Genomic DNA, 22,841 nt, shown 5'->3' on the forward strand with positions numbered 1-22,841 from the left:
GTTGTTTGCAATGGCAGCGAGTAGAACCAATTGAGCCGTTTTTTTATGCTTCGTGTAGTTTTTAATGTAGTTTAGCATGTTTTACATATACACAATGTTTAAACGTTAATAAAATACAAATGAAAACTATGTCATTCGACCCAAAAGTGCACCCTGAGCGCGTATGGGACTGATCTAGATCAGTTGAGCATATTTTACCCCTTACCGTCATCACGGGGGTTGCTCATCGGTAAATAACACCCTCTCTCTCACACACATACACACATACATTCAACACCAATGTCGTTAGATATGGGCACGAACGATGCTGCTAATGCGCCGTTTACACACATAGGGCAATGCGTTCGATCGATCGATGGCAAATGCAGCGCTGTTCCCTTCGACCAAACAAAAGGGCTGGAAAACCAAATTGATGAATATCGTTACATGTTTTGTTGGTATTTTTAAAATGTTTAATAACATAAAAATAACAAATATTTTTTATTTTACCCACAGTCAGAGGTTACGAAATTATTGGGAAGCATTTTTTTTTCGAAAAATAAACAAAATTAAAGGATGTTTAGCAGATGACAGACAGAGGGATTTGGGTATGAAAAATTATCAGGTAAAATTTTGTAAAAATCCAATTTCATAAATTGACTAATATTACTAATTTAGTGAACACATAACGCAACGAAAAGCAAAATCAACATCATTCACAAATGATTAAAATTTGATATTTTGTTACAGTATTTTAGAAATTGTAAATAATTACTTTTAGAGCCGGTCTGGTGGTACAGTCGTTAACTTGTACGACGTAACAACATGCCCGTCATGGGTTCAAGTCCCTAATAGACCGTGCTCCTATACGCAGAACTGACTATCCTGCTATGGTAACAATAAGTCACTGAAAGCCAAGCTCACTTTACTAGTGGGTACTGGCAGGCCTTGACCGACAGCGGTTGTTGCGCCAAAGAAGAAGAAGAAGAAATAATTAATTTTAATTGCTAAACCAATGTTAGACAGTGATTATATATTCGATGAATCACAAAAAAGATAGATCGCCCACAGCACAGCATAACGCCAACATGTTGTACCACTTGTCCCTTCGCCATGGAAACTGCGCAGAAGCTGCCGAAGATTGCACGCACACATCGCTACACCCGTCCGCGCAAGCATGCATTCCGAAACCCGAACGGAACGCACATTCGTTCGCCTCCTCCTCGGCTGTGCAGTGGACAAATCATCAAGCCCCCAACAGTAATGTTAGTCGCTCTCGGCAGCACCTAGCACACAATAGCAGTGTGGTGTTCGTTCCCGGTTCCCTTGCCAAACGCGACACGCCAGCGATGCCGCGCTAAGATACCAACAAGATCTCGGTGCGTACGCCGTCGTTTCGCGTGACCCTCGCTGCGGACGACATTTATTATTGTATCTGCCCACTCCGAACCCTGCGTGCGTGTGGTTTGCGGAGGTGCTTTAAACGCGTGTGTGGTGTTCTACCGTCCTTCTTCTTGTTTGTTCAGCAATTGATTGATTATAATTTCTTTTATCGTGGGGTGTTTCTTTTTGTATGTGTGTGTGTTGTGTTATGTGAATTTTACACACCGCTAGCGCTTGGCTGGTGGTGTAGTATGGGTGAAGATTCCGTGGCAGCGCATTCCAACAGAACAGTGAGTGAGCGTGTGCGCTTATCAGTGTCGGCTGCCCCGGTGGTTGGTTCCGTGAGCGTGGATTTTTTTTTAGTTTTTTGTGGCCCAAGCCCCTTTGGAGTTCCCTCGCCCTGGCACTGTCCTCGGCGTGCCTGTACACGTAAACACGTCAAGACATCAAGCGCTGGCGTGTTGTATGGGGGTCGGTCGTGCAAATTCTCGTCCACCATCATCATCACCATCATCATCAGCACAGCACCCTCCGCAAAAGGGGGTTGTAGGTAGCGCGCACCCCACGACGACTGATTACGTCAACGTTTATTCGAGAAGCGCTTTTGCTGTTGTGGGGCAAAAACCACGAACCGACCAACCCACTCACACATACACACACACACAGAGACAGACGCACGTCCCTAGTAAGGGGTTGGGGATTGGAGAGCATACTGGTACGCGCGATCGACGTTCTAAAGGGGGGTGAGATCTTCTCGCGCGCGCGAACCAACTGATCGCATGTGTAAACGATCACGCAAAACAGCGAGAGAGAGAGAGAGAGAGAGAGAGTGAGGGCTAGAGACTCCGTGCTGTGCCTATATCGATTCATATTCATAGAAATTAATTTATGTGTTTTTCTCCCTCTTCTTCTTTTTTGTATTCGGCATAATTTGGTACAGTTTCAGTGTGTCTTCCCAAGCAACACAGCATCCGTTTGGCCACTGTTGGCCGTTTGAAGATTGTTTCGTTCGCAAAAAAGTCTCGTTTTCTGCACCGAACCGCTCGAGAGGCGTGTAAGGTACAACGGCAGAGAAAGTGTCGTGAAGAAAGTGGCATTCCAACGGGGAGGCCAGTGCGTTATCCGGGTCTGAGATCAAGTGCCTTCCAAGTGTGTGTTTGTGTCTGCGAGTGTGGGTATGTTCATGTGAAGAAGTGAAAGATAAGATTGGCAGTTTTACATCCCATTCCCAAAAAAAAAAAATCATAAATTTTGTGTACTGATTCCTGTCCTGTACGGCAACGTGCAAAAAGGGCGTGCAAAGTGCACTTGTCCCCTGCTGGTGTGTGGTAGTGGCTATAAGTAAGTGAGTGTGTGTGTGTGTTTGTAGCGAAGGTAGCCGGAGGCGGCGGTAAAAGCGGCACAACGCGACAACATGATACACGTAGGTGACAATACCTGGAACCTGAAGGTCTACATTACCGACCTTCAGGTGCAGAAAACGCTGCGTGTCCGGGGCGATCTGCACATCGGCGGTGTAATGCTGCGTCTGGTCGATCCAGGTAAGTGTCCCCCCCCCGCCCCCTTCCCTTTGAACGTGGTGGGCCCGTGTTTCTGTGTGTCTGTGTTTGTATGTGCGTGGATAACATTGTGGTGAGAACGACGGCCGCGGTTGCACACCAAAACCGGACCACTTGCGCGAGCTAGCTGCTGGTGTCTTTGTGGGGAGGGAAAAAGGAAAATAAACTCGCGAAAGTATATGGCGAAAAAATCTCCTCCAACTGGACATCACTGGCGGGAGGTTGCCGGTGGACCAGTTGCGTTGGCCTGCGGTGCAGTTGCCTTTGGCAGGCGGCAGGTGTGTATGACCCATTGGAATGCGCTTTTACCCATCACACGGCACTTTGGTGTTAAAAGATTGTACCCATGGGTGGTGTTACGCATCGTAACGCATCAGGCGTTATGTTTACCTTATCTACTGTAAGGCTTGGACAGTAGTGGGCTGGGTGATAAAATGAGCAAAATTCAAACAAAGTGGCTTTAGAATGGTGTGCAAATTACTCCCAAAACAGAGGAAATAGTCTTGAAAACACGATTAATCTATTTTAAAGCAGTAACAGCTTTAATATTAAAAATTATTCTACTTTTTGTAGTCAAATTGAATTCTGTTGCACCACACTTGTTGGGTATTCTATGGGTAACACACATGAGATCGTACCTAAAACTTTTACCAGTTGCATATTGCCACGAGTCACGAGAACCGAAATATGACTCAGGCAGAACTAGATTAATGGTGTGTTGTCACGGAGCAATGAAGCAGAGGCACTTTCACGAATGTTTTCCAACGATTGTCAAAGAAACTATTCTATGAAGTGCATATCCTCCCGATTCGTGCGCAGGAATCTTCAGCAATTGGAGTAATTATGCATAATACTTTATTGGGTAACGAATTGGGTATCATAGTAGCACAGTCAAAGGCATAAAACAACATCATATTCCACTTAGAAACAGGACATGGATTAATTGATTTTTTTAAATAGCATAACCATCATGGAGGAATTCTACAAAAAAAGGACTGGGATACTCGTGAGATACAACTAATTATTCAGAGCTATACTTCATATACGTAGTAAAGTATTATACTAAATAACGATACTAAAAATTTAGAAAATAAATCCCGACAATATTGAAAATTAAAGTAAATTATTGGACAAGAAGTAAGAACGGCAGGTCCTCCGATCATCCGATCTTATTGTCGCTTGAACTAAATTGTAAACATAACTATAGGTCTAATGAAACCATCAAAAGACTTCTTTGATTCAAGCCTCTACATCTAAGGTCACAGTCACCGACAGCGGTCCAAAGATTGCTGAACACGCTCTCGTCCACATTATAATGTCTGTTTGCACTTACCGCAGAGTTAATTAATGCCCCCGCGAGCGGGGCGGCGCCGATAAGATGTCGAGTCCAACTCCAACTGTGCAAAAAGCTCTCGGGCACGGGTGAACCTGCAACCAAATGTGCAACACAGTTCGCATTTTTCGCCTTCTGCACCAGTGCATGGTGCGCCGCCGTGTGTTCCATTGGCTCCATTCCATTGGTCTCTGTGTGCGTGTGTATGTGTGTTGTGTTTTACGGCTTGTCAGGCCCCAGTGCAAAAACCCGTTCCCAATACTGGAATGCCGTCGTTGCCCGTTTGCTTGCAAAAAAACAAAAACAACACCACTACACTTGAAGAAACCTCCCCGCGCGATTGGCGTTCCAAAGTTCGCACTGTGTGTGTGTGTTGGCGGAACCAACATTTTCGCCCATCAAAAAAGGGGAAGGATTGTCCAAGGCACGCGCTCGCAATCAAGTCCCCGCGGGACCCGTGCTGGCTTTTCAACATTCACGTCGTGCCAGCGCCTGGGCTGCCTAACAAATCTCGTACCGGATGTACGTACCCCCCCCCGCCCTTCACCGGAACCAACGCAGGCCCGGATGTGTGTGTGTATGTGTGGGGATCGAAAAGTTGCAGTTCAGATCAGTGTGACTCACGGACCAAAAATAATTATTTGGCCATCATCCCAGACGGCAGGAAGGTGAAGTGGCTGCTTACGTCATCGTCGCGTTGTTGGACTTCCCGTCGTTTGAATGCAGGAGGATTGAGAAATAATTATGGTGCAAAACTTCGGTTCCGGATGTTGAACTTTCTTATTGTTCGTCCTTACGATTTACGAGTTTTTTATTTTCCTTGGTGTGTGTGTGTGTGTGTGTGTGTGTGTGTGTGTGTGTGTGTGTAACTGATTTCATACCATTTCACCTTGGCCGGTCGCGTTCGCTCATCATTGCTAACGCACCCTTTATTTACATTCTACAGCATCCCCTACCTAACCCTCAGGGCCATGCATGCAGGCCCGTGTGTTTGTGTGAGTGCGTCGTCTACAGGCGGGGTTTAAAAAGGAAAAGAAAGTGTTTGTCTTCCCAGCGGGCCAGGAAGGTAACTCACCATCATTTGGCGTTAACACGTCAGCGGGAAGAGCGGGCGAGATCCGTCCCTCCTTCTCGCGCTGGTACGATCGGTCCCTCGCGTAGATCGGTTGCGGCGTCTTTCGGTTTGCGGCTCAGTTTTCGATAGTTATTAATAGAATATTTTCATTTATTGAGGTGTTTGAAGCGCGAGTAAGAAAGGGCAAGTTGGGAAAGAGAACGCGTTCTTCATTCAGTTGCGATTGCTCGTCCTGCGGGGATCGCTCGAGACGATGCCCTTCTACGCAACTCACACTAATGTTTTGGGCGTCAAACGTGAAGGCACCGGGCGCGCCTACCGCAGATCAACTATTCGTCTGTCATCAACAACAACAACAAGAACACGTACACTAATAGCACGAAGACACGGAGGGAGGCGGGGGAGTAGTAGTACGTGCCGAGGCCGAAGGGCTGACCGGTAGCAATTCGAGATACCACCTAATACACAACACTACTGACCCGCAAGCTGATGACGCAGCACTTACGACGAACGGTAGCCACCCAGCACAGGCAGCTTATGGCCGCGGATGGATTGAATCTGCTGCTGCCAACCACACCTCGAAGCGAGAGAGCACTACATACACACACACACACACACACACACCGAGCGCGTTCGAATAATGGGGTGAGATAAACAAGCCGCGCGCGCGCGATCCTCAGTGATCAGCAGCACCAACACCACTTTGAACTGCGCGTCTCGACGAAAGATTTATCTTCCCTTTTGGTTGGTCGGTGTATGTGTGTGCTGGGTGCTGATGAGTCGCTCGAGTGCTGCACCGTATCGCGCCTATATGGGCTGTGTGTAGAGGTACGCGCGATGCCTTCATACACCTGATAAAGATGGCAATGGCGACGCTACTATCGCGACCCGGTGGTGTATTAAATGGCCGTCGGTTCTCGTGGTAAACACTAATTGAAGGGGGCGTTCCTTTTGACGATTTGTTATAATTTTACCTACATTATCGGACCTTCTTGCTCCAAGGCTGGATGGATTGGAATTTAATTGGGAAAAGTTTGTTTAAAACTAAAATATAAATTGCACTACAAAGGGAAAAAAGGGAAAGCAAAACTCACCATCATACGCTGTCGCAGCACGGTTCGTTCGCTTGCATCCATCCGCACCACAGCCGTATAGCAATGTGGTCTTGTTCTTGCTCCATCTCCATCCCAACCATCCAGTTCGGTTCACCTCAGTTCACTCCTTCCCTCAAGCCCATAATACGACGATGGCATACACTGCGAAGGTACCGTTTTCTTTGCCCGCCGCACTCTTACCATATAAGGAACTCGTCCTTGGTTTCATTTTAAGCTGTGTCCGCGCCAGTGCCTCCGGTTCCGCCATCGCGTTATGGTCGTCGTGCGTGATCATGCTGCAGCAGCAGCATCATCATAACTACTTCGCTCGCACAGGGTGTTTCGGTGATCATCGGGTCTCTCTGTCTCGCTTCATCGCCCAAAAACAGCCGTGTCAAGGAAGTTCGAACTGCTTGTTCGAGGGTGTAGTGGAAGGGAGAAACCTTGCACAAGACGGGCGTGAATTCTAATGCATTCCCCTCTCGCACCAAGTTTCATCCCCGCACACACAAACATTACATTACCAGCACACATGGTGTTTAATATTTTGTTTACGAAAATACGGCCGACCGTTTCCTTCGGTCGCTCTTTTGCCCGGATCGATCCAAGACAGGCGGCCGGGGGAGCAAGAGAGGGGGCGGATACGACGCACGTAAAACAAAACACATCAACACACTTGTTCCCACACACCTCATCGTTCGTGCGGAGGCAATCTGCGTCCTCCCTTCCGATGGGGCTATACTGGGATTCTTAAAACCATCAAGTCCCTCAATCATTTCCACACGGACCAAACGCAATGTAGCGCGTCCGCGCGTACACACACACACACACGCACGCATACCATCACTCCCAAGACGCGTTTGAATGATGCACAACAGACAGAAAGACCTTGTCGCGCACTGGTCTTGTACTCCTATCCGCTGCGTAGCCATGGTTGCGCGTTGAGCTAATGGTTCGGCTCCATGCGTCTATACACCTTGGGCAATAGTGCGCCTACGAGCGAGCAAACGAATGATGATCGTTTGTGTGTGTGTGTGTGTGCGGGTTGAGAGGAAGTAGAAGTGAGGGGACACACACGCACACATTCAGGCCCACTCCGGGAAAGGAAGTAGCGCAGACGGTTCCGATCGACAATCTCGACATCGGAAGAAACCCCGATGGTGCTAGAAACTATTCCATTGAGCACATTGAGCACGCCGTGTTTCTTCTTCCTCCACCTCCTCTTTCACGTTCACGTTTGTCAGCCCGTTGGTACTTGGTACCGCAGGCCTGCTTTAATCAGAACTCCTTGAAGCGGATGATCTAATGTGTGGAAGGAGGTATTGCGGAGGTGACTGGTCAGGCCGCCGAGGGATTTCATCGCAGCTTGTGTCTCATTTACATTCGAAGGATCGGGCGTGTTTGTTTATGCTAAATTAATGGTGGACAATCTCCGATACCGTCAAACGGGGACGGTTCAGTAGTCGCCACAGCAACCCTAGATCAGATCGATTGCGCCATCTGAGTTGGCCTTGGATTGAAAGGAATGATGTCGTGTTGTGTGTTGAAGTTAGGTTCAGGTCTATGAAAATGTTACATGAACCATTTTCGGACGTTTTTTGCATACCAATACGGATACAAACTAATTTCAACATAATTTTAAATTACGTTTTGGGAAAAAATATGTAATTTTTTTTTAAATAAATAGAAAAATCCGGATATGCTATTGGCATTGAGCAAATGTTGCCGCAACCCGGGCCTTACAAATACATTCGTTGAAGCAATGTTTTTATGAGTTGTTAAACCCTTTTACTCATTAAAATAAACCCTTTCTTAAGAGCTTTACATACATTCTACAGAAATCCTTCAACCACTTCCACATATTACAAAATGTGTCCCCGACAATAAGACTCGTGGTTAACGCGACAAACCATTTGTCCCCGTTTTTTCGTTTTAAACCCCCAAAAACGCATCTTAAAGCACACGCCCTTGAGAAAAACAACGACATAAACGAGCGAGCGAGAACATTATGACTGCATGTGTTCCAATTTTTTCTCCCCCCGTCGTTTGACAGAGGAAACACCGACACGATGTTCGGTAGCAGCAGCAGCAGCAGCAGCTGGATGTACTTCACCAAACTCCCTCTCTTTGTGCGTTGTGAGCACGAGGCGCGGGCGGCACTCCATCCTAAACCGCCAGCCGACCATCCACTTCTAACCTTCTACGAGGCGTCCAGCACCACCACAAACGCGGCCCTTCCTTTCATTTGGATGGCATTTTTGCTTCGAATCATGACAGTTTCGGCGCAGCTGCTGCTGCTGCTGCTGCTGAACCCTGACCAGCCGCTAGGGCGGATCGCGTACGCAAGGGAAGCACACGAAGCGCAAAGCGCAAAACAAATGCTGGCATTCAAACATCGCACAGCGGCGGTACCGACCCTGATTTCCAACGCACACTCTCCTCTCCTCCAGCCGTTGGTACGATAAAATTCTTTTCGCACATACGCCCGGCCGCGGCATTAGCTTCCTTGTTTTTTCGTGTCATTCGAGGGGCGTCGTCGCCGTGATCCCGTCGGTACGATAAGGCGTTGCGTTTTTTTTTTTTTCGATGGGGCACCGCGCGCGCTTCCCCAGCATTGACATTGAATTCCACCAACCATCGCCCCAAATGGCGTACGTTGGCAGCAGAAGCTCGGGCGCGCGCTCGAGCCTAGACCTACATTCGGAATCTTCCGCTGTTTGCACAGTTTGCGGCAGACATCACGTGTACCATTCCACCACTGCCATCACCATTAGGAACACTATCAAACACAAGACACCGTGCCGTGGCCGTGCCGTAGCTACGCGCGATCGAAAAAAGGGTCGTGGTGTGTCCGCTATCTTTTCAGCACCGGATAACTCCCACCCGTCCAGACACTGCAGCCAGCCACAGTGACACTTTTACCGTCATCGGCGCTGGATTAAATGGGCAATTTTATCACCAGTGTTCGGTGACGGTGAACCAGGGTTCCGAGTGGACGGAAGGCCGGCTCTAGGCGGGATAGTGAGCAACCTTTCCCCCGATATTGAACGGAAGGAAGCGGGTTAATTTCCTACCACAAAGCCGCCCGCACAAGGTTATGGCGTGTAAATTGAGTGATTAATAGTGGCTAATGGAGCAATAAAAATGTCGGTGGCCGGTGTCCTGCGTCCAGGCGGGTCGATATTAGAGGTTTAGAGAGGATGTGAGCTGGAACAGCAAGGATATGATGGGGTTTACTGTTAGCGTCTTGTTTGATTGATTAGGTCAGGATATAAAATGGATGATGCGGGAGTTTTGTGCAATAAACTAAAACAGAATGAGATTTAATATTCGATATTAAACGCATTACTATCCCTGAATCATATGCTTCTAATTAAATTGCTTCGAAACACCTTGCAACACGGCACGGTGCCACCCCGTACAAAGAGCGATAAATAAAACTCGAACACTCCTTTCACCGCCCCAAAAACCCTCTTCTGTCGTATCTTCTGTCTAGTGAAGGTTTTGTTTTAGCTTGAAACACACGCTTCCTCGCTCGCCACGAGATGATGCTCAAGTTCGGCTAGCGGTTTTTGTACTATTTATAGCACCAAGAAAAAGCAAAAACCCATCGCAATCGCACAGCCATGCATAAACCATTCTCCTTGGGAAGAATTATTAGGGCGAGCGAGGAAGGGAGGTAGGTAAGATCGGAGTCTAATGTTTTCGAAAAACAATCGCCTTCCCTCGTATCACCTCGCACTTCGCTGCTCGGTTAGAAATCTTCCACTGTCGGAACTGTTGAGATATTGCCGAGCATAACTTTAACCTTCGCCGATGTGTGTTTCGAATTCTCATAAATATCTGCGAGCATCGCTTTTTATAGCTCGCACAACAAAGCCCCAGTTCCCCCGGATGCCGAGACAACTGAGACGACGACGCCGCCGCAACCCGCCGCGCTCGTAAATGTCGACTATAGTCGGGTTGGCAATGTTTCGGTTCGGTTGGCAACTTTCCGTCCAGGGACAGGGCGGGTCCCGGGCCCGCGGACGGATTCCAGTGAAGTGCGAAGGGAATTGGGAAAGCCGGAGAGTACACCGGAGGTGTCATTACGGGTCGGAAGAAGATGCAAAAGCCTTTAGAGGAAATCTGAATCCATCCGGAGAGCACTTGAGATGAGTTACTGTGTGTGATCCTCATGTGTGCGTGTGTGATGAAAACCACACATCTGCAGTTGGTTGTGTGCTTATGATTACTGCTCTACGAGTTCTTGCGAGTGATCGATGCCAAAACGACCAGGAAACCCGCATTCTAGTCGTGTTGGGTTATTTTTAGGGTCATCTTCCAATAACCAACAACTGACGAATCATTGCTGCAGTAGTCTTTTAAAAACGTTACCAATATCGATACTGACCGATCTGAATGTCTTTCAAGTGGTTGCACAAATTCCGAAATCAAACCCAAATAACGGCCCATCAGTGTGGACGTTCCTGAAGGTCCAACCATTCAGAGGCAGGAGAAATAGACAAAAAGGAGCGGAAAATGAAGCGGAATGAATTACACTGTGCAACGCGCATACACACCCCCGGTAACTGCCAGCAGATGGTTTTGCTCTGTTGGGCGATGGTACGGAATGGGCCGGGCAAGGGGGCAACAAATGTACGGGACTGTGGCCGCCGGAGATCTGTGGGCAGGGTTTAAATAACGACCCAAATGTGCGGCGGTGTGCGCATCCCACTGGGAAGAGAAAGTATGCACACAGTTGCACTAAATCAAGCGAAAGTTGTTGCGAGTGAACGACGCGTACATTGTAAAGGGATATTGGTGCAACCATTAATTGTGTGCATCCTTTTGTTACATTTTATCGGTTTCAAAGGGGATGGCAAATTGACCCACCGTTGCGCCGTTTATGGGCCATCGGGCCATCGACCAGCGGCTGCGGATGTTTGACAGCTTAATCTACCAACGGTTTATTGCTTCGTGGCAGAGTGTTGTTAGAACCATACCCTGTAACGTTTTCTGCCAACAATGTAGATTAGCACCGTGGGTACTGGGGGTCTTATCTTGGCAAATGTTTGTATGTTGTATGATGTTTTATTTATCTTGGAAATAGGTCAACATATCAAGTAATGTACGATGTTTACAGCAACCGTATAAGGATCGTTGGTTGGTACTTAACAGATCAGCAGTTTGAATACCGTTTGAATCAGCATATACAATAAAGCTTTACATTATCGATGTCAATATAGCACAAAAAGAAAACTTAGGAAACATTCACTAGGATTACTGTGATAATCTAAACCACTCACTGTTGGCTGTTATGGCGGATTACTTAAACATCTTCTCGTTTGTCTTTCCATTTTCCAGAAAACCCGAAAGATTGGTCAGACCACGCACTGTGGTGGCCGACCCGGAACCAATGGCTGACGCGCACCAAGTCAACGCTCGACCAGGTGGGCCTACACGCGGACGCCCTGCTGCACTTCACACCGATGCACAAAACGTTGCGAGTTCAGGTAAGGAACGTTCAGGAACGAACCCACTCTGTACCTGTTTTATCGCATCAGAATGGGTGGATTATCGTTGCTACCCTGTCCAACACCAACAGTACACACTGGATCTTAAGCTATGTAAAGAAACCGTACACGTTGGAGTCTCAAAAATCCATCTCCTGGCTCTACTGGAATGGCTTAATTGGCCAATTTAGTTGCTGTAGTTTCCGGTACAACGACGCCATCTGTACGAAAACCGCAACGTGGACAATCATTTCGCAGGTCAACGAGCGGGGTCTGTTTGGCGGCCTTTTTCTCTTTGAACGTGCTCTTGTGGCGGCTGCTGCAAATGAACAACACTCGATCGGTCAACAAGATGATCGTGTTATTTGACTATCCCAAAAAAACAGTTGTCCCAACCCTCCTCAAGTATTGCGGTATCGAATTTAGCACCGCAGCAGCGTTTGCTGGTCTTGCGTGTGTGTGTGTGTGCTATTTGATCTTCGCACGTCCCACACAGAACCGATCCGAGAGCAACCGTGCGATCACATAGCAGCATACAGAGTGGGAGGAACGGTTATGAAAACCGAAGACAGTGCCCACCCCATCCCTGCGCACATCTAGGCCATTAAAGCAAACAAACCAACAACAACAAAAAAGGGCCAACTCCGACGCTAAAAATATGAAACGCGACCGATCACTTTCTGGCGTACCCTAGGTCCGCCATTTTTATTGCCTATTGACCTTTTTCGGGGGTTCGTCCGTTCGTCGTCCCGCCACAGCAAAACACTCTCTTAACGAGCACGTGTGTGCGCGGCTTTTGCAGCGAAGATGCGCGAGCTTCGGCACTCCATCACCGCACGGCCGATCATAACCGGAGATGACATGGCCACACTCCATCCCCGTCCTAGCCTAGAAGAAGGAGGCCGTGTGTTGGCGTGGCGTATCGAAATGAACCACATCCGCTGGCCCCACGCTGCTGACCAGCCGAGTGCGCGATCAGTAGCGCGATCGTACACAGCGGCTTTATTTTTAGGCATGAGAGGCCATCCCCGCCCGCCCCGGGTTGATGTCGAAGTCGAACGTCGAACGCGATCGACCAGCGACGACAACCCCGGTGGTGGGTCTCCGTGCGTCCTCCCCACCCTCCCCTGCATACGATTGTTTTTGTCGAGCGTAGGTTTGCCGGTTGCGCAGTGTAACGCAAATGCATTAGCATACGAGTGTGGCAGGGGTTAAAATGTACCGTACAACTTCGCACGAACCACCTAATGAATGTGTCTGAAATGTGGCACGATGGGCGGGTTTTTGGAGCTGTTGGCTCACTGGAGCGTAAAGCTTTCCGCCAAGTGCATGGTTCTGCGTACGGGAGGCGTCAGGGAAATTCAATCTCCACCTCCAGTGGTCACATTCCAGCCGCAGAAGGATTCATTAATCTTGACTCGGGAGACACCTTACTGCCGCCGAATGGCGTTTGTGAGTTAGTTTGGATCTAGTTTGGCCACAACTCGAGTCGGGTCTGCTTTGGGGCCTGCGCGTGGAGGCGTTACGGTGCGATCGACGCTTATTATGTGGATATGCATATTTTAGAATGTTAAATGACTCCCCCTCAATGGTGAGCGTAAAATGTCAAGTGGTGGCGAGGAGTGCTCGTTCCGCAGTGATCGTTAATCCAATTATGGTACGGTTTGGTGACGTATTGCGCTATCAACAGTGATCCGCACCTTTGCGCGGCTAGCAACATCCGGTCTCCGTTGGAGTACGTTCTCCCGCAGCTAATAAGGTGTGCAGTGTGCAGGTTGGAAGCATTCTTGCAAGCACACCACAACGCTCCACGCCGTTGGTCGATCTCCTTAAATCTCCCACCGGATGGGTTTGGTTCAAGGTTTGAATCACGCTCCCCGCGGCAGAACACTTTACCAAGAGAGGGACAGAGCAACCAACACACACACAGACACCTACGAATGGTTACAGCAGGGGGGAGCAGCACCTGTTGGTTGGTTGGTTGGCCCGTCCAGAACAAACCTGGCCACCGGCCAACTGTTCGCGTTTGGGTGCGTTTGCGCACCAAACCGTGGGTAAATGCCAATTTGAGGCGAGTGTTTTAGAATTTTTCGAAGTAAAACTTTCTTTCCCCCGGTCGGAATCTTTTTGTTTTTAAGTAGTTTAGCAAAACAGATTGTGATGGGGGACACCCACACACACACACACACACACACACACTGTGCGCTACAAAGTGGTGGATACTTGACATTTGACGCGAAGGGCGTCGAAAAGTGGCCGCCTGGTTTAAGTGGGCGACGACGTCGACGATGGCGACGTGATTGCAACAGCGGCCCAGGCTGCTAGCACACAGGTTGGCCTTCTTTAGGCGTTCGGAATGGACGTGCGTGTGTGTGTGTGTGAGAATGCCAGAGTCGTCCCGACCATTCGGTATCAGAACCGCGCGTATCTCCCGATCCACGGCCCCGCATGTGTACCGTGGTGTATTTGCTCTGTTTATCAGTGGGTACACTAACTAGTTCCCCACAGTGCACCGTTAAGCCCGTGGTGTTTGTCATGAAACTCAAGCATTTTTATAACCCCTTTTGCTTGCGCTGGTTCCATTACAAACCTCTACCAGATGGTGAAGGTATCGGGTTCAGAGTGAAAGAAAGAGGCACGAGAGAAAGATGGTAAATGGTAAATTAAGTATTAAAACATGACGCAAACACTTCGTCGTCGGTTATCGATTGTAGTAAATGGTTGAATAAAGCTATTGATAGTTCTATGCGTTGAGTTCTCACTTGAGTCACCCGCACAACTTTGAAGCAATCCAAAAGCGAGAATCGAGACCACACATTTACCCATTTGCGTCCCAGCTCAAAGCAAACACATGCGATTGGGACGATGCTTTTTGTGATGCATTTGCAAGCGCTTTGTTGGCGCCTAACCTAAAGCAGTTGTGCTGCCCCGTGGTTATACGCTATCGCGACACGGAAGGGGGAAAATGGAGTGCCAAGGCCCCAACCGGACCAACCAACGGGACACACTGAAAAGCGAAAAAAAAGGGCGCTCGCTGATCACACTTTTTCGCATGAATCACTATCACTATAATGGATGGACAAACATAAACCAGGAATGACTCATGCAAAATGCTGACCGGCGCGCTCGTGCGGCACCGCAACGAACACTTTCTCCCAAAAAAGGTCGTGATTTGTTTCGTGACACGCGATATGATGAGGATTTTCGGCAAAAAAAGCTCGACCCAACAAATTAGGATTAAATCTTCATTTTGCTGCTAAAAACGGCGACCTGTGCCAGCTCCAGCGGACAAGCGAGCCACACTAAAAGTTGATCAACGGCGAAGCTGTGAATGAGCGGACAGGCCATTTAACGCCTTTTCAAACAATTCATTAGAGTACACGCACAACTGGCGACGCCAACAGAGAGAGAGAGAGACAAGAGTTACGAATTAATTATTCCGTTTTGGCGCAGCTCACACACTCGGAGAGCTTTTGGGGCCATGACATCAGTGCGATACACAGGCCGTCCAGAGCGGCGTCCAGTTTTGCACGCGCCATCGAATGCCCGTTTCGGAGTACGGTGCTGGCCATTGGTCACGATTTTACCGTGCGCCATGCCGTATGCGGGAGCCAGGGATGGAATAACTTTGCTTTGTTTCGGGCACGGGAGGATTATTTGTTCGCTCCTCGCAAGATAACGAAACAACGGCCGCTGTTGCTGGGACGTAGAACCAAGGCACACACACACAGAATATCGCGGCACACACCAAAGTGACTGGAAGCAAAAACAAACCGCTCCAGTATTGGTGTGCTTTTTTCACGCGATGACTGGATAACGGAGAAGATCGCAGCGCACATGAAACTGGGTCACCGAAAGTCCCTCAATGCGTCCCCCACGATGATCGAGAGAGAGAGAGAGAGAGAAGGGCAGAATTTGTTTGTTTTTATTAACTAGTTGATGGGCCAGCCAGCGATTAAATCAATGAATGAGCGGGGGAAGTAGGGGAGCTGTGATTTTGTGCGCATCAGACATTTAAATTCTCTCGCAAGACTTTCTTCCCGTGCCGCGCCGTCGGCGAGCGGAGGATGGGCATAGCGCGTAAGGAAGTGAAAGCGCGCGGGGTTAATTTAAACGGTTTGCTGCCCTGCTAATGAATCTTAATTGAAATGTGCCACCAACACATGCCAACGGTTTGGTGCCGCCCGCTTGGGGTATCATCGTCACGTTCGGCACGTTGTGCGCACGGGAATGCGTTAGCCTTTATTATTATGGGGCTGCGGACATGAACTAAATTGCTAGCCACAGTGTGGGCGAATGACGAAGGTTCAAGGTTCTAATTGATAGCTAGTTTGTGGTTTGCTTTATGACACTCTCGTTCACGATTGCATGGAACAATGCATTAATCATAGACGTTCTCTTGCATCACATTTACTCCCTCCATTTTTTAGATGCCGGACCTCCGATACCTAGACTGTCGGGTGGACTTCTCCATCAAAACGTTCGGTGCGGTGGTCGCACTCTGCAAGGATCTTGGCATCAGACACCCGGAGGAGCTGTCCCTCTGCAAGCCGCTCGAGCCGATGCATTTGAAGAAGAACTACGCCGACCTGGCGAAGAAGAAGATCCCGATCGAACAGAATGGCAACGGGCGGGACTACATCCATCTGGCGCCGGACACCAACACGTTCATCCCGGTCGCTGCCCACAACCTGAACGGTAGCAACGGTAGCCTGGACGGCCCGGTCAACCAGGGACCGTTCTCGTGCGCACCGGTACCGAACGCGCACTTCTCCACGCCGAAACCGGCCCTCCAAAGCACACCGATCAGCTCACCGACGGGCGTAAGTTGTAGCTCCTATCGTACCTCTTCGCTAGCTGCAACCGGTTGTAATGGTAACTTCCCGTTCCCCTTTCAGACACTACGACACGGCCATGGGTCGGGCAATAGCGATTCTTCGTCCAGCACGGGCGATGGGAATGAAAACCTGGCCTACAGTCCGTACGCACCGAGCCCGGAGGCACGATCGCGCCTGCTCAAGCCGAAAACGCTGGTCGAGCGGGCGCGCATGAACATTAGCTGGCTCGATTCGTCCCTCTCCATCATGGAGCAGGGCATACGGGAGTTTGAGACGCTCTGCCTGCGCTTCAAGTACTACACGTTCTTCGACCTAAACCCGAAGTACGACCAGGTGCGCATCAACCAGCTGTACGAGCAGGCCAAGTGGCAGCTGCTGAACGAGGAGATCGACTGCACCGAGGAGGAGATGCTGATGTTCGGCGCACTGCAGCTGCAGGTGAACAAGCAGAACGAGGTGCCGCAGGCCGACTCGGGCATCGACACCTCCAGCCTGGACAATGCGGCGGACGACGACGTGGATGCGGCACTGCGCGAACTGCAGATTACGCTCGAGGGCCCGAGCAATGGGGTGAACGCTGGCGACATTACCCACATCCCGGAGCTGACCGATTATTTGCGATTCTTGAAGTAAGTGTGTGTTTTCGGTGCTGCTTGCGCGGGAACTGTACGCTTTTGGGGACGAGACTTTAACGTACCCTTTTTAATCTTCCCTCTTTTGCAGGCCGAAAAAGTTCACCCTGAAGGGCTACAAGCGCTACTGGTTCACGTACAAGGATCTGCATCTGCATCTGTACAAGTCGCGCGAGGACGCGCGCGCCAACAGTGCGCCCCAGGTGACGATCAATCTGCGCGGGTGCGAGGTGACGCCCGAGGTCAATCTGGCGCAGAAGAAGTTCAACATCAAGCTGGAGGTGCCGCTCGAGCAGAGCATCAACAGCGAGATGTGGATCCGGTGCGACAACGAGGAGCAGTACGCAAAGTGGATGGCCGCCTGTCGGCTCGCGTCCAAGGGCCGCTCGCTCGCGGACAGCTCGTACGACAGTGAGGTGGCCAGCATCCGGTCCTTCCTCAGCATGCAAAAGCCGGCCCAGGCACCGGCCATCAACATCAACCCGGGTGAGATCGATCCGAGCGAGTATCTGGCACCGCGGTACGCGAAAAAGCTTAAAAGCAAGGCCATGATTCGCATGCTGGAGGCGCACGCGAACGTGAAGGATCTGTCGCTGATCGAGGCGAAGCTGAGCTACATCCGGGCGTGGCAGAGCCTGCCCGAGTTCGGCGTCACGCTGTTCGTGATCAAGTTCGACGGGCACAAGAAGGAGGAGCTGCTCGGTGTCGCTAGCAACCGGATCATGAAGATGGACATTGCCACCGGCGACCATTTGAAGACGTGGCGATACAACACAATGAAGGTGGGTAGTTTTGTTGTGGGGAGTATAATCTACAGTTACTGACTCATTGCGCTCTACGATTCTGTTTCACTGCAGGCCTGGAACGTCAACTGGGAGATTCGGTGCATGATGGTACAGTTCCAGAACGAAACGGTCGTATTCTCCTGCCTGTCGGCGGACTGCAAAGTGATACACGAGTTCATCGGTGGCTACATCTTCATGTCAATGCGTTCGAAGGAAACGAACCAGACGCTCAACGAGGAGCTATTCCACAAGCTAACGGGTGGCTGGAATTAGGGAGGTGAAAAAGGGAGGCGCCAATAGCATGCCGTTCCCAAAACAAACACACACACACAACCACAGTATGGCATGGCGATGCCTTGGCATAATTTTACTTGTTTTACGTGTAAACTTTAATCATCGTTTTGACTCTTTTGTTGTACTGTACATAACATTAGTTGATTAGAGAGTATAGCGTTTACTGTATAATCGTGTCCCTCTCCCTATCCATTGGGAGGGGAAGATCCCAATTAACCCATTTTCCGTTTGTATTCTTTTGAGCCGTTGCTTCGGGATTATGTTGTGGCAGTTGGACCAAAGATCGACAGGGTCCCATTGCTGTATCACAGTTTTCTTTGGCCAAACACAAAGCTTTTGTTGTCTAACAAATTTCTGCAGCAACAAGCAGAAGCAAAACCAATTCGATTTAGGATATGTGCGACACGTGAGCTCGGGCTTGGCGTCCTAGCTCCAGCGTGCGATTTGAACTATTTGTGTACGATTTTTAGCTAGCAATTGTTAAAAGAAATATTGGAAGCAAGCCCGAAGGAAAGCAAAAAGCGAAAATACAATCAAATTGCCTTACTTATTGATAATTAGAAACGATTAAAAGTATTGAGGTGGCACGGTGTTTACGGTGGATTTGCGCGAACCGTCCGTATCGAGCGGGATTGAACGCGTGAGGACAATCGTGTCCGCGATAGCCTTCCAAGGGGGTTGTAGTAGGTCCTGTACTGTCTTCCTGTACCTTTCTGCAGGAATATCAAGTGACAAAAATTAGCGAGAGTAGAAACAAACGGTGCCTCTTTGCAAAAGGATAATGGCTGACGTAGGCTGTAGCATGCATCTATGCCAACGATGGCAGTGAATGTGTATGTGTTTGTTCGTACGTTGTTTAGTATGTTTGTAATTGAGTTGGTCCCTTTTTCCTGCCTAATTTTAACACGCTACTGGTTAACAAAAACTTAACTTGAAACAGCAACAACTTAGTAGACGAACCAGCGAGCGACGTAACTGTCGAATGTAGACGCACCAAGCCCTTATCCGAAGCTACTTAACATGCTCGCACGGGGTGGCACTTAGCGAACGACTTACGCCTGATTGGTGGATATCCACTTACAACTAGCACAAACTAATTCGCTACCTCCCATGCACTCGCTGTTGTTCGGGTTCGGGACACGGAGCGAGGACGCACGCCAGTTTGCAGCGACAGGGGGGACGTACTGTTTTTTTTTGTCATGTGTAATTCGTTCTTCTTTTCGTCGGCAAACATGTTAGGACTAATTTTACTGTTGTACTGAAGCAATAAATTCGATTAACAATTAATAACTGATGAGCAGTGGTGTTTTTCTCTTTCTCCTCTCTCTGTGACTGTGAAATTAGAAGATTATGTACCACTATTGGCGTTGGCTGGATCGTTGGGAGCAGTTTTTTGTTCGCGATGTTTCAAGGTGAAATTACGATGCCGAGCTAGGATCTCCGTTTCGAGTTTGTCTACTAGTACCATTTTCTTTATAGCCGACACCAGACACGCTTTGTAGCTGGATTTGACACACTCTCCCGTTTTCGGAACTAAAGCAGAACAAGAAACCACAAGCAAACGTGTCCGTTGGATGTTGGAAGGATTCGTTATTCGTTACTTACGAGGTTGTGTGGTGCGTGTCCTTCTTGTACCCTTGGTTTGTATCTTTCTCTTCCTTTGTGGTTGCACGACATGGACAACGTCTGCTAGCAGCGTAAATGACAACGTTTGAGATTGGCGGCAATGTTAAGTATTTTGAGTCGGTTTTGTTGGACCTACCTTGGATTTCATGACCGTTGCCGGATGGGTTGGTTTCTACGCTGTAGTTGAACGTTTCCTGGGATGAGAAGCTTTCAGCTGGAAGGTAAACGTGCCATTAAAATCGTCACCAAGCTGCTGTAGCAGATGCAAAGCATATGTTTTACCTTTCTCTTCCGACATGTTGAATGTTATATGTTGACTGCTTGATGACTTCACGGTTCGATTTTGGCTTGAAAAATGAACTACCTGTAGATTTTTGTTGTACCACTGGAATGACAGCTCTTGTGGTTCTGCTCTTTTCGCTTTCTATGTGTTTTTTCGCCTTTTATACAGTTATCTATTGTATTCCACGAACGTTTCTGGCTGAATTGCTATGTGAAATTAGCAGAAAAAGAATTGCCTTTTAATGAACACGAACGAAGGAAGCAAACAGAAGGTGTAAAGTGACGTGCCGATCCCTGGAAAGCCGATGTTTTGCAATATGTTTCCTATAAATTCCGATAGATGGCGCTTTGCGCAATTGTTCGTCTAATTTGAATTGACGGTTACACGACTACATAATCAATTGTTATCCGAAAATCAATTTTACAACTGTTTAATTTATTTGCGTCATTTACCGTGTACTGTTATTACCATTTTTATGCAGTTTTCCAAACACAAGGGCAAGATCCTCGAACTGAAACATAAACTCATGTCATCATTGTGCGCTAAAGTTGGTCGAAGATCATCTTTGTTAGCAGAACCCGAAGATTATATTTATCCATATTGATGTTACAGACGACACGATGGTAAAACAACTATTCAATCCGCTCTCTCGCCCTCTTTCTCTCTCCCTCTCTAAAAGCCAGTGCTGATGTACGCGTTAGAGCACATAATAGAAACGAAGGCGCAACGAAGTACGAGGTGAAACAAAACGCTTCGAACCAAACCGAAGATCGAAGTTTGCAACGCGAGATCATGACATTGTGCTCTAACACACTTCCCAGTAAGGCGGCCCGCTGCATTAGGCGGCCGGCCGATTGATTCCCGGTGGTCGATAGTTCGTGCTGATGACACGCCTGAAACAGATGTGGAGATGTTTAGGGCTGAGACCAGTGAGGAGCAGGGACAGGGGGTACTGGAAAGCGTGCAGCGTGCAAAACTCGTCCTCATGTGAGCGATTAAGGGTTTGCAGGTGGAGGAATGGGTCAGTCTATTTACACTCGATTAGCGGCAGGAATGGCCCAGCTCAGGATAGCACCCGGCGACCGTTTGGGGGTGATGCGCGGAAAGTAAAAACGGGTCGCTTCCTTCACCTGCTCGGCATCGTCCGTCAGCGGTGCATCGAGATTGTCCTTGGCGAGCATCATGTCTGGTTGGGGGTGATGATGGACGACCATTAGTACACAATCACTTTGAGCGGTTCAACATTCTACTCACTTTTGTACCTGTTGACCGTCCGTTTCTCCAACGGTTCTCCCATCCCGAGATCGGTGAACGAGCTTGGCGTCCTGTAAAAGACTGAGAGGAGATTCATTGTGAACACTAAGCCAAAGCAGGCAGTATACAGTTCCAAACAAAGGACTTACAAAGCTTTGGTGCTTCGAACTGATCCTCTGCTATCATTCGCTCGACATCGTCCTCATTTTTGTTACGCAACCAGTCTGGTGGATGAGGCAATGATTATACCGTTGGTAAGTCTTATTTAGGCAGCATAAAGGAAACGCAATGCTTCATACACGAACCTTTGTAGAAATTCACACCTTCGGGATAGGATTCCACCAAGCACAGGAACCAAAACAGCTGAAAGGCAAACAGCCACAGGCAGCGCTTGTTGACTTCCATCGCCGTACGATGGAGAGTCCGTTTGATTGCCGAGTGCTGAGCGGAGTGTACTTCTCCAATAAACCTCCCACTCACCAACACGAAAAACCAACTGTTCGTCTCAGTCAACGGCACGCACTAGGGGTGCCCTTAGCACTTGGCAAGCACTATAACTTCAAAACTCCGCGAGAGCGACTAATTGCTCCTTCCAAGGGTGAAAAGAATACTAAACGCTTCCAGGCCGGGTGAATCCCGTTTTAAATAGCAAATCGCCACTGTAACGATTTACTACGCAAATCGCACACAACGACTGCATCCCACGGTGCGTCATACCAGGCGAACGCAGTGGATGTATAGGAAGAAATAAAACGAACCTGTCACCCGCAGGCAGAGCTGCGTGATGCGCCAAACAGAGGGGCACTGGTTGACGACGAATAAGGTAGGTAAGGGTTCATTTAGTTCCAAAAGCCAAGTTTAGGCAAGTTATAACAATTTTGCTAAAATTTATCATTTGTAATTAAAACAATAATCAAATATATTGTAAAGAAATGTCTTATATTGGACAATATTGTGTAATACAACTCGAAAATGGCAAACGAAATGTTACACGTGTCACTTGCAGACCGTCCGTTAGATTCTCTGCCCCCGTCCATTTGGCACGTTCATCTTCGTGCACGTGACTACCAACAAAAGGATGTATATATATACAAAACAAGAGAAAATAATCTTCAACATAGGTCATCGTGCATTGCTCAAAAGCAAAAAGTCAAGCAAGAAGGAAGAATGTAAACAGTTCGTATCTATTTTTCAATGGTTACCCCTTTCGG

The 22,841-nt window shown here is 48.5% G+C and overlaps 3 protein-coding genes across 9 annotated transcripts; 1 reads left to right on the forward strand and 2 right to left on the reverse strand.

Annotated features, from left to right (window-relative positions):
• Positions 1-1,154: 1,154 nt before the first annotated feature.
• On the forward strand, positions 1,155-19,761 carry LOC121591052 (unc-112-related protein-like). Of its 6 annotated transcripts, XM_041911402.1 has the most exons (7): positions 1,173-1,358; positions 2,303-2,903; positions 11,770-11,918; positions 16,349-16,741; positions 16,817-17,385; positions 17,480-18,170; positions 18,246-19,761. In XM_041911402.1, exons 2-7 carry the CDS (start codon positions 2,777-2,779, stop codon positions 18,444-18,446), a joined length of 2,130 nt encoding a protein of 709 aa, XP_041767336.1. In that variant the 5' UTR covers positions 1,173-1,358; positions 2,303-2,776; the 3' UTR covers positions 18,447-19,761. The 6 variants fall into 6 exon arrangements, with proteins under 6 accessions (XP_041767333.1, XP_041767332.1, XP_041767336.1 ...); XM_041911399.1 differs by having other exon boundaries at positions 1,155-1,244; positions 16,349-17,385; XM_041911398.1 differs by having other exon boundaries at positions 1,172-1,358; positions 16,349-17,385.
• On the reverse strand, positions 19,699-20,664 carry LOC121591056. Of its 2 annotated transcripts, none has more exons than XM_041911407.1 (4): positions 20,376-20,664; positions 20,230-20,307; positions 20,073-20,156; positions 19,699-20,000 (listed from the first exon to the last, which is right to left on the reverse strand). In XM_041911407.1, the coding sequence occupies exons 1-4, from the start codon at positions 20,389-20,391 to the stop codon at positions 19,816-19,818; spliced, it is 363 nt and encodes a 120-aa protein (XP_041767341.1). In that variant the 5' UTR covers positions 20,392-20,664; the 3' UTR covers positions 19,699-19,815. The 2 variants fall into 2 exon arrangements, with proteins under 2 accessions (XP_041767341.1, XP_041767342.1); XM_041911408.1 differs by having other exon boundaries at positions 20,073-20,153; positions 20,376-20,662.
• Positions 20,665-20,940: 276 nt separating this feature from the next.
• Positions 20,941-22,261, reverse strand: LOC121588566. Its single transcript, XM_041906638.1, has 5 exons — positions 21,936-22,261; positions 21,780-21,854; positions 21,631-21,711; positions 21,412-21,562; positions 20,941-21,269 (listed from the first exon to the last, which is right to left on the reverse strand). Exons 1-5 carry the CDS (start codon positions 22,033-22,035, stop codon positions 21,215-21,217), a joined length of 462 nt encoding a protein of 153 aa, XP_041762572.1. The 5' UTR covers positions 22,036-22,261; the 3' UTR covers positions 20,941-21,214.
• Positions 22,262-22,841: the final 580 nt, after the last annotated feature.

The sequence above is a fragment of the Anopheles merus genome, chromosome 2R (assembly GCF_017562075.2).
Source record: "Anopheles merus strain MAF chromosome 2R, AmerM5.1, whole genome shotgun sequence".
NCBI classification, from domain to species: Eukaryota; Metazoa; Arthropoda; class Insecta; order Diptera; family Culicidae; genus Anopheles; species Anopheles merus.

Excerpts from the sequence above, each read along its gene's own strand:
- LOC121591052 (XM_041911399.1), top strand. The coding sequence starts at position 2,777 with ATGATACACGTAGGTGACAATACCTGGAACCTGAAGGTCTACATTACC. Across the intron at positions 2,904-11,769 it reads GCTGCGTCTGGTCGATCCAG|AAAACCCGAAAGATTGGTCA; the intron begins GTAAGTGTCCCC and ends TCCATTTTCCAG. Across the intron at positions 18,171-18,245 it reads GGCGATACAACACAATGAAG|GCCTGGAACGTCAACTGGGA; the intron begins GTGGGTAGTTTT and ends GTTTCACTGCAG.
- LOC121591056 (XM_041911407.1), bottom strand. Across the intron at positions 20,157-20,229 it reads CAACGGTCATGAAATCCAAG|CAGACGTTGTCCATGTCGTG; the intron begins GTAGGTCCAACA and ends TTACGCTGCTAG. Across the intron at positions 20,001-20,072 it reads GACACGCACCACACAACCTC|TTCCGAAAACGGGAGAGTGT; the intron begins GTAAGTAACGAA and ends GTTCTGCTTTAG.
- LOC121588566 (XM_041906638.1), bottom strand. The coding sequence starts at position 22,035 with ATGGAAGTCAACAAGCGCTGCCTGTGGCTGTTTGCCTTTCAGCTGTTT. Across the intron at positions 21,712-21,779 it reads GTTCGAAGCACCAAAGCTTT|TCTTTTACAGGACGCCAAGC; the intron begins GTAAGTCCTTTG and ends ATCTCCTCTCAG. Across the intron at positions 21,270-21,411 it reads ATTCCTGCCGCTAATCGAGT|GCGTGTCATCAGCACGAACT; the intron begins GTAAATAGACTG and ends CATCTGTTTCAG.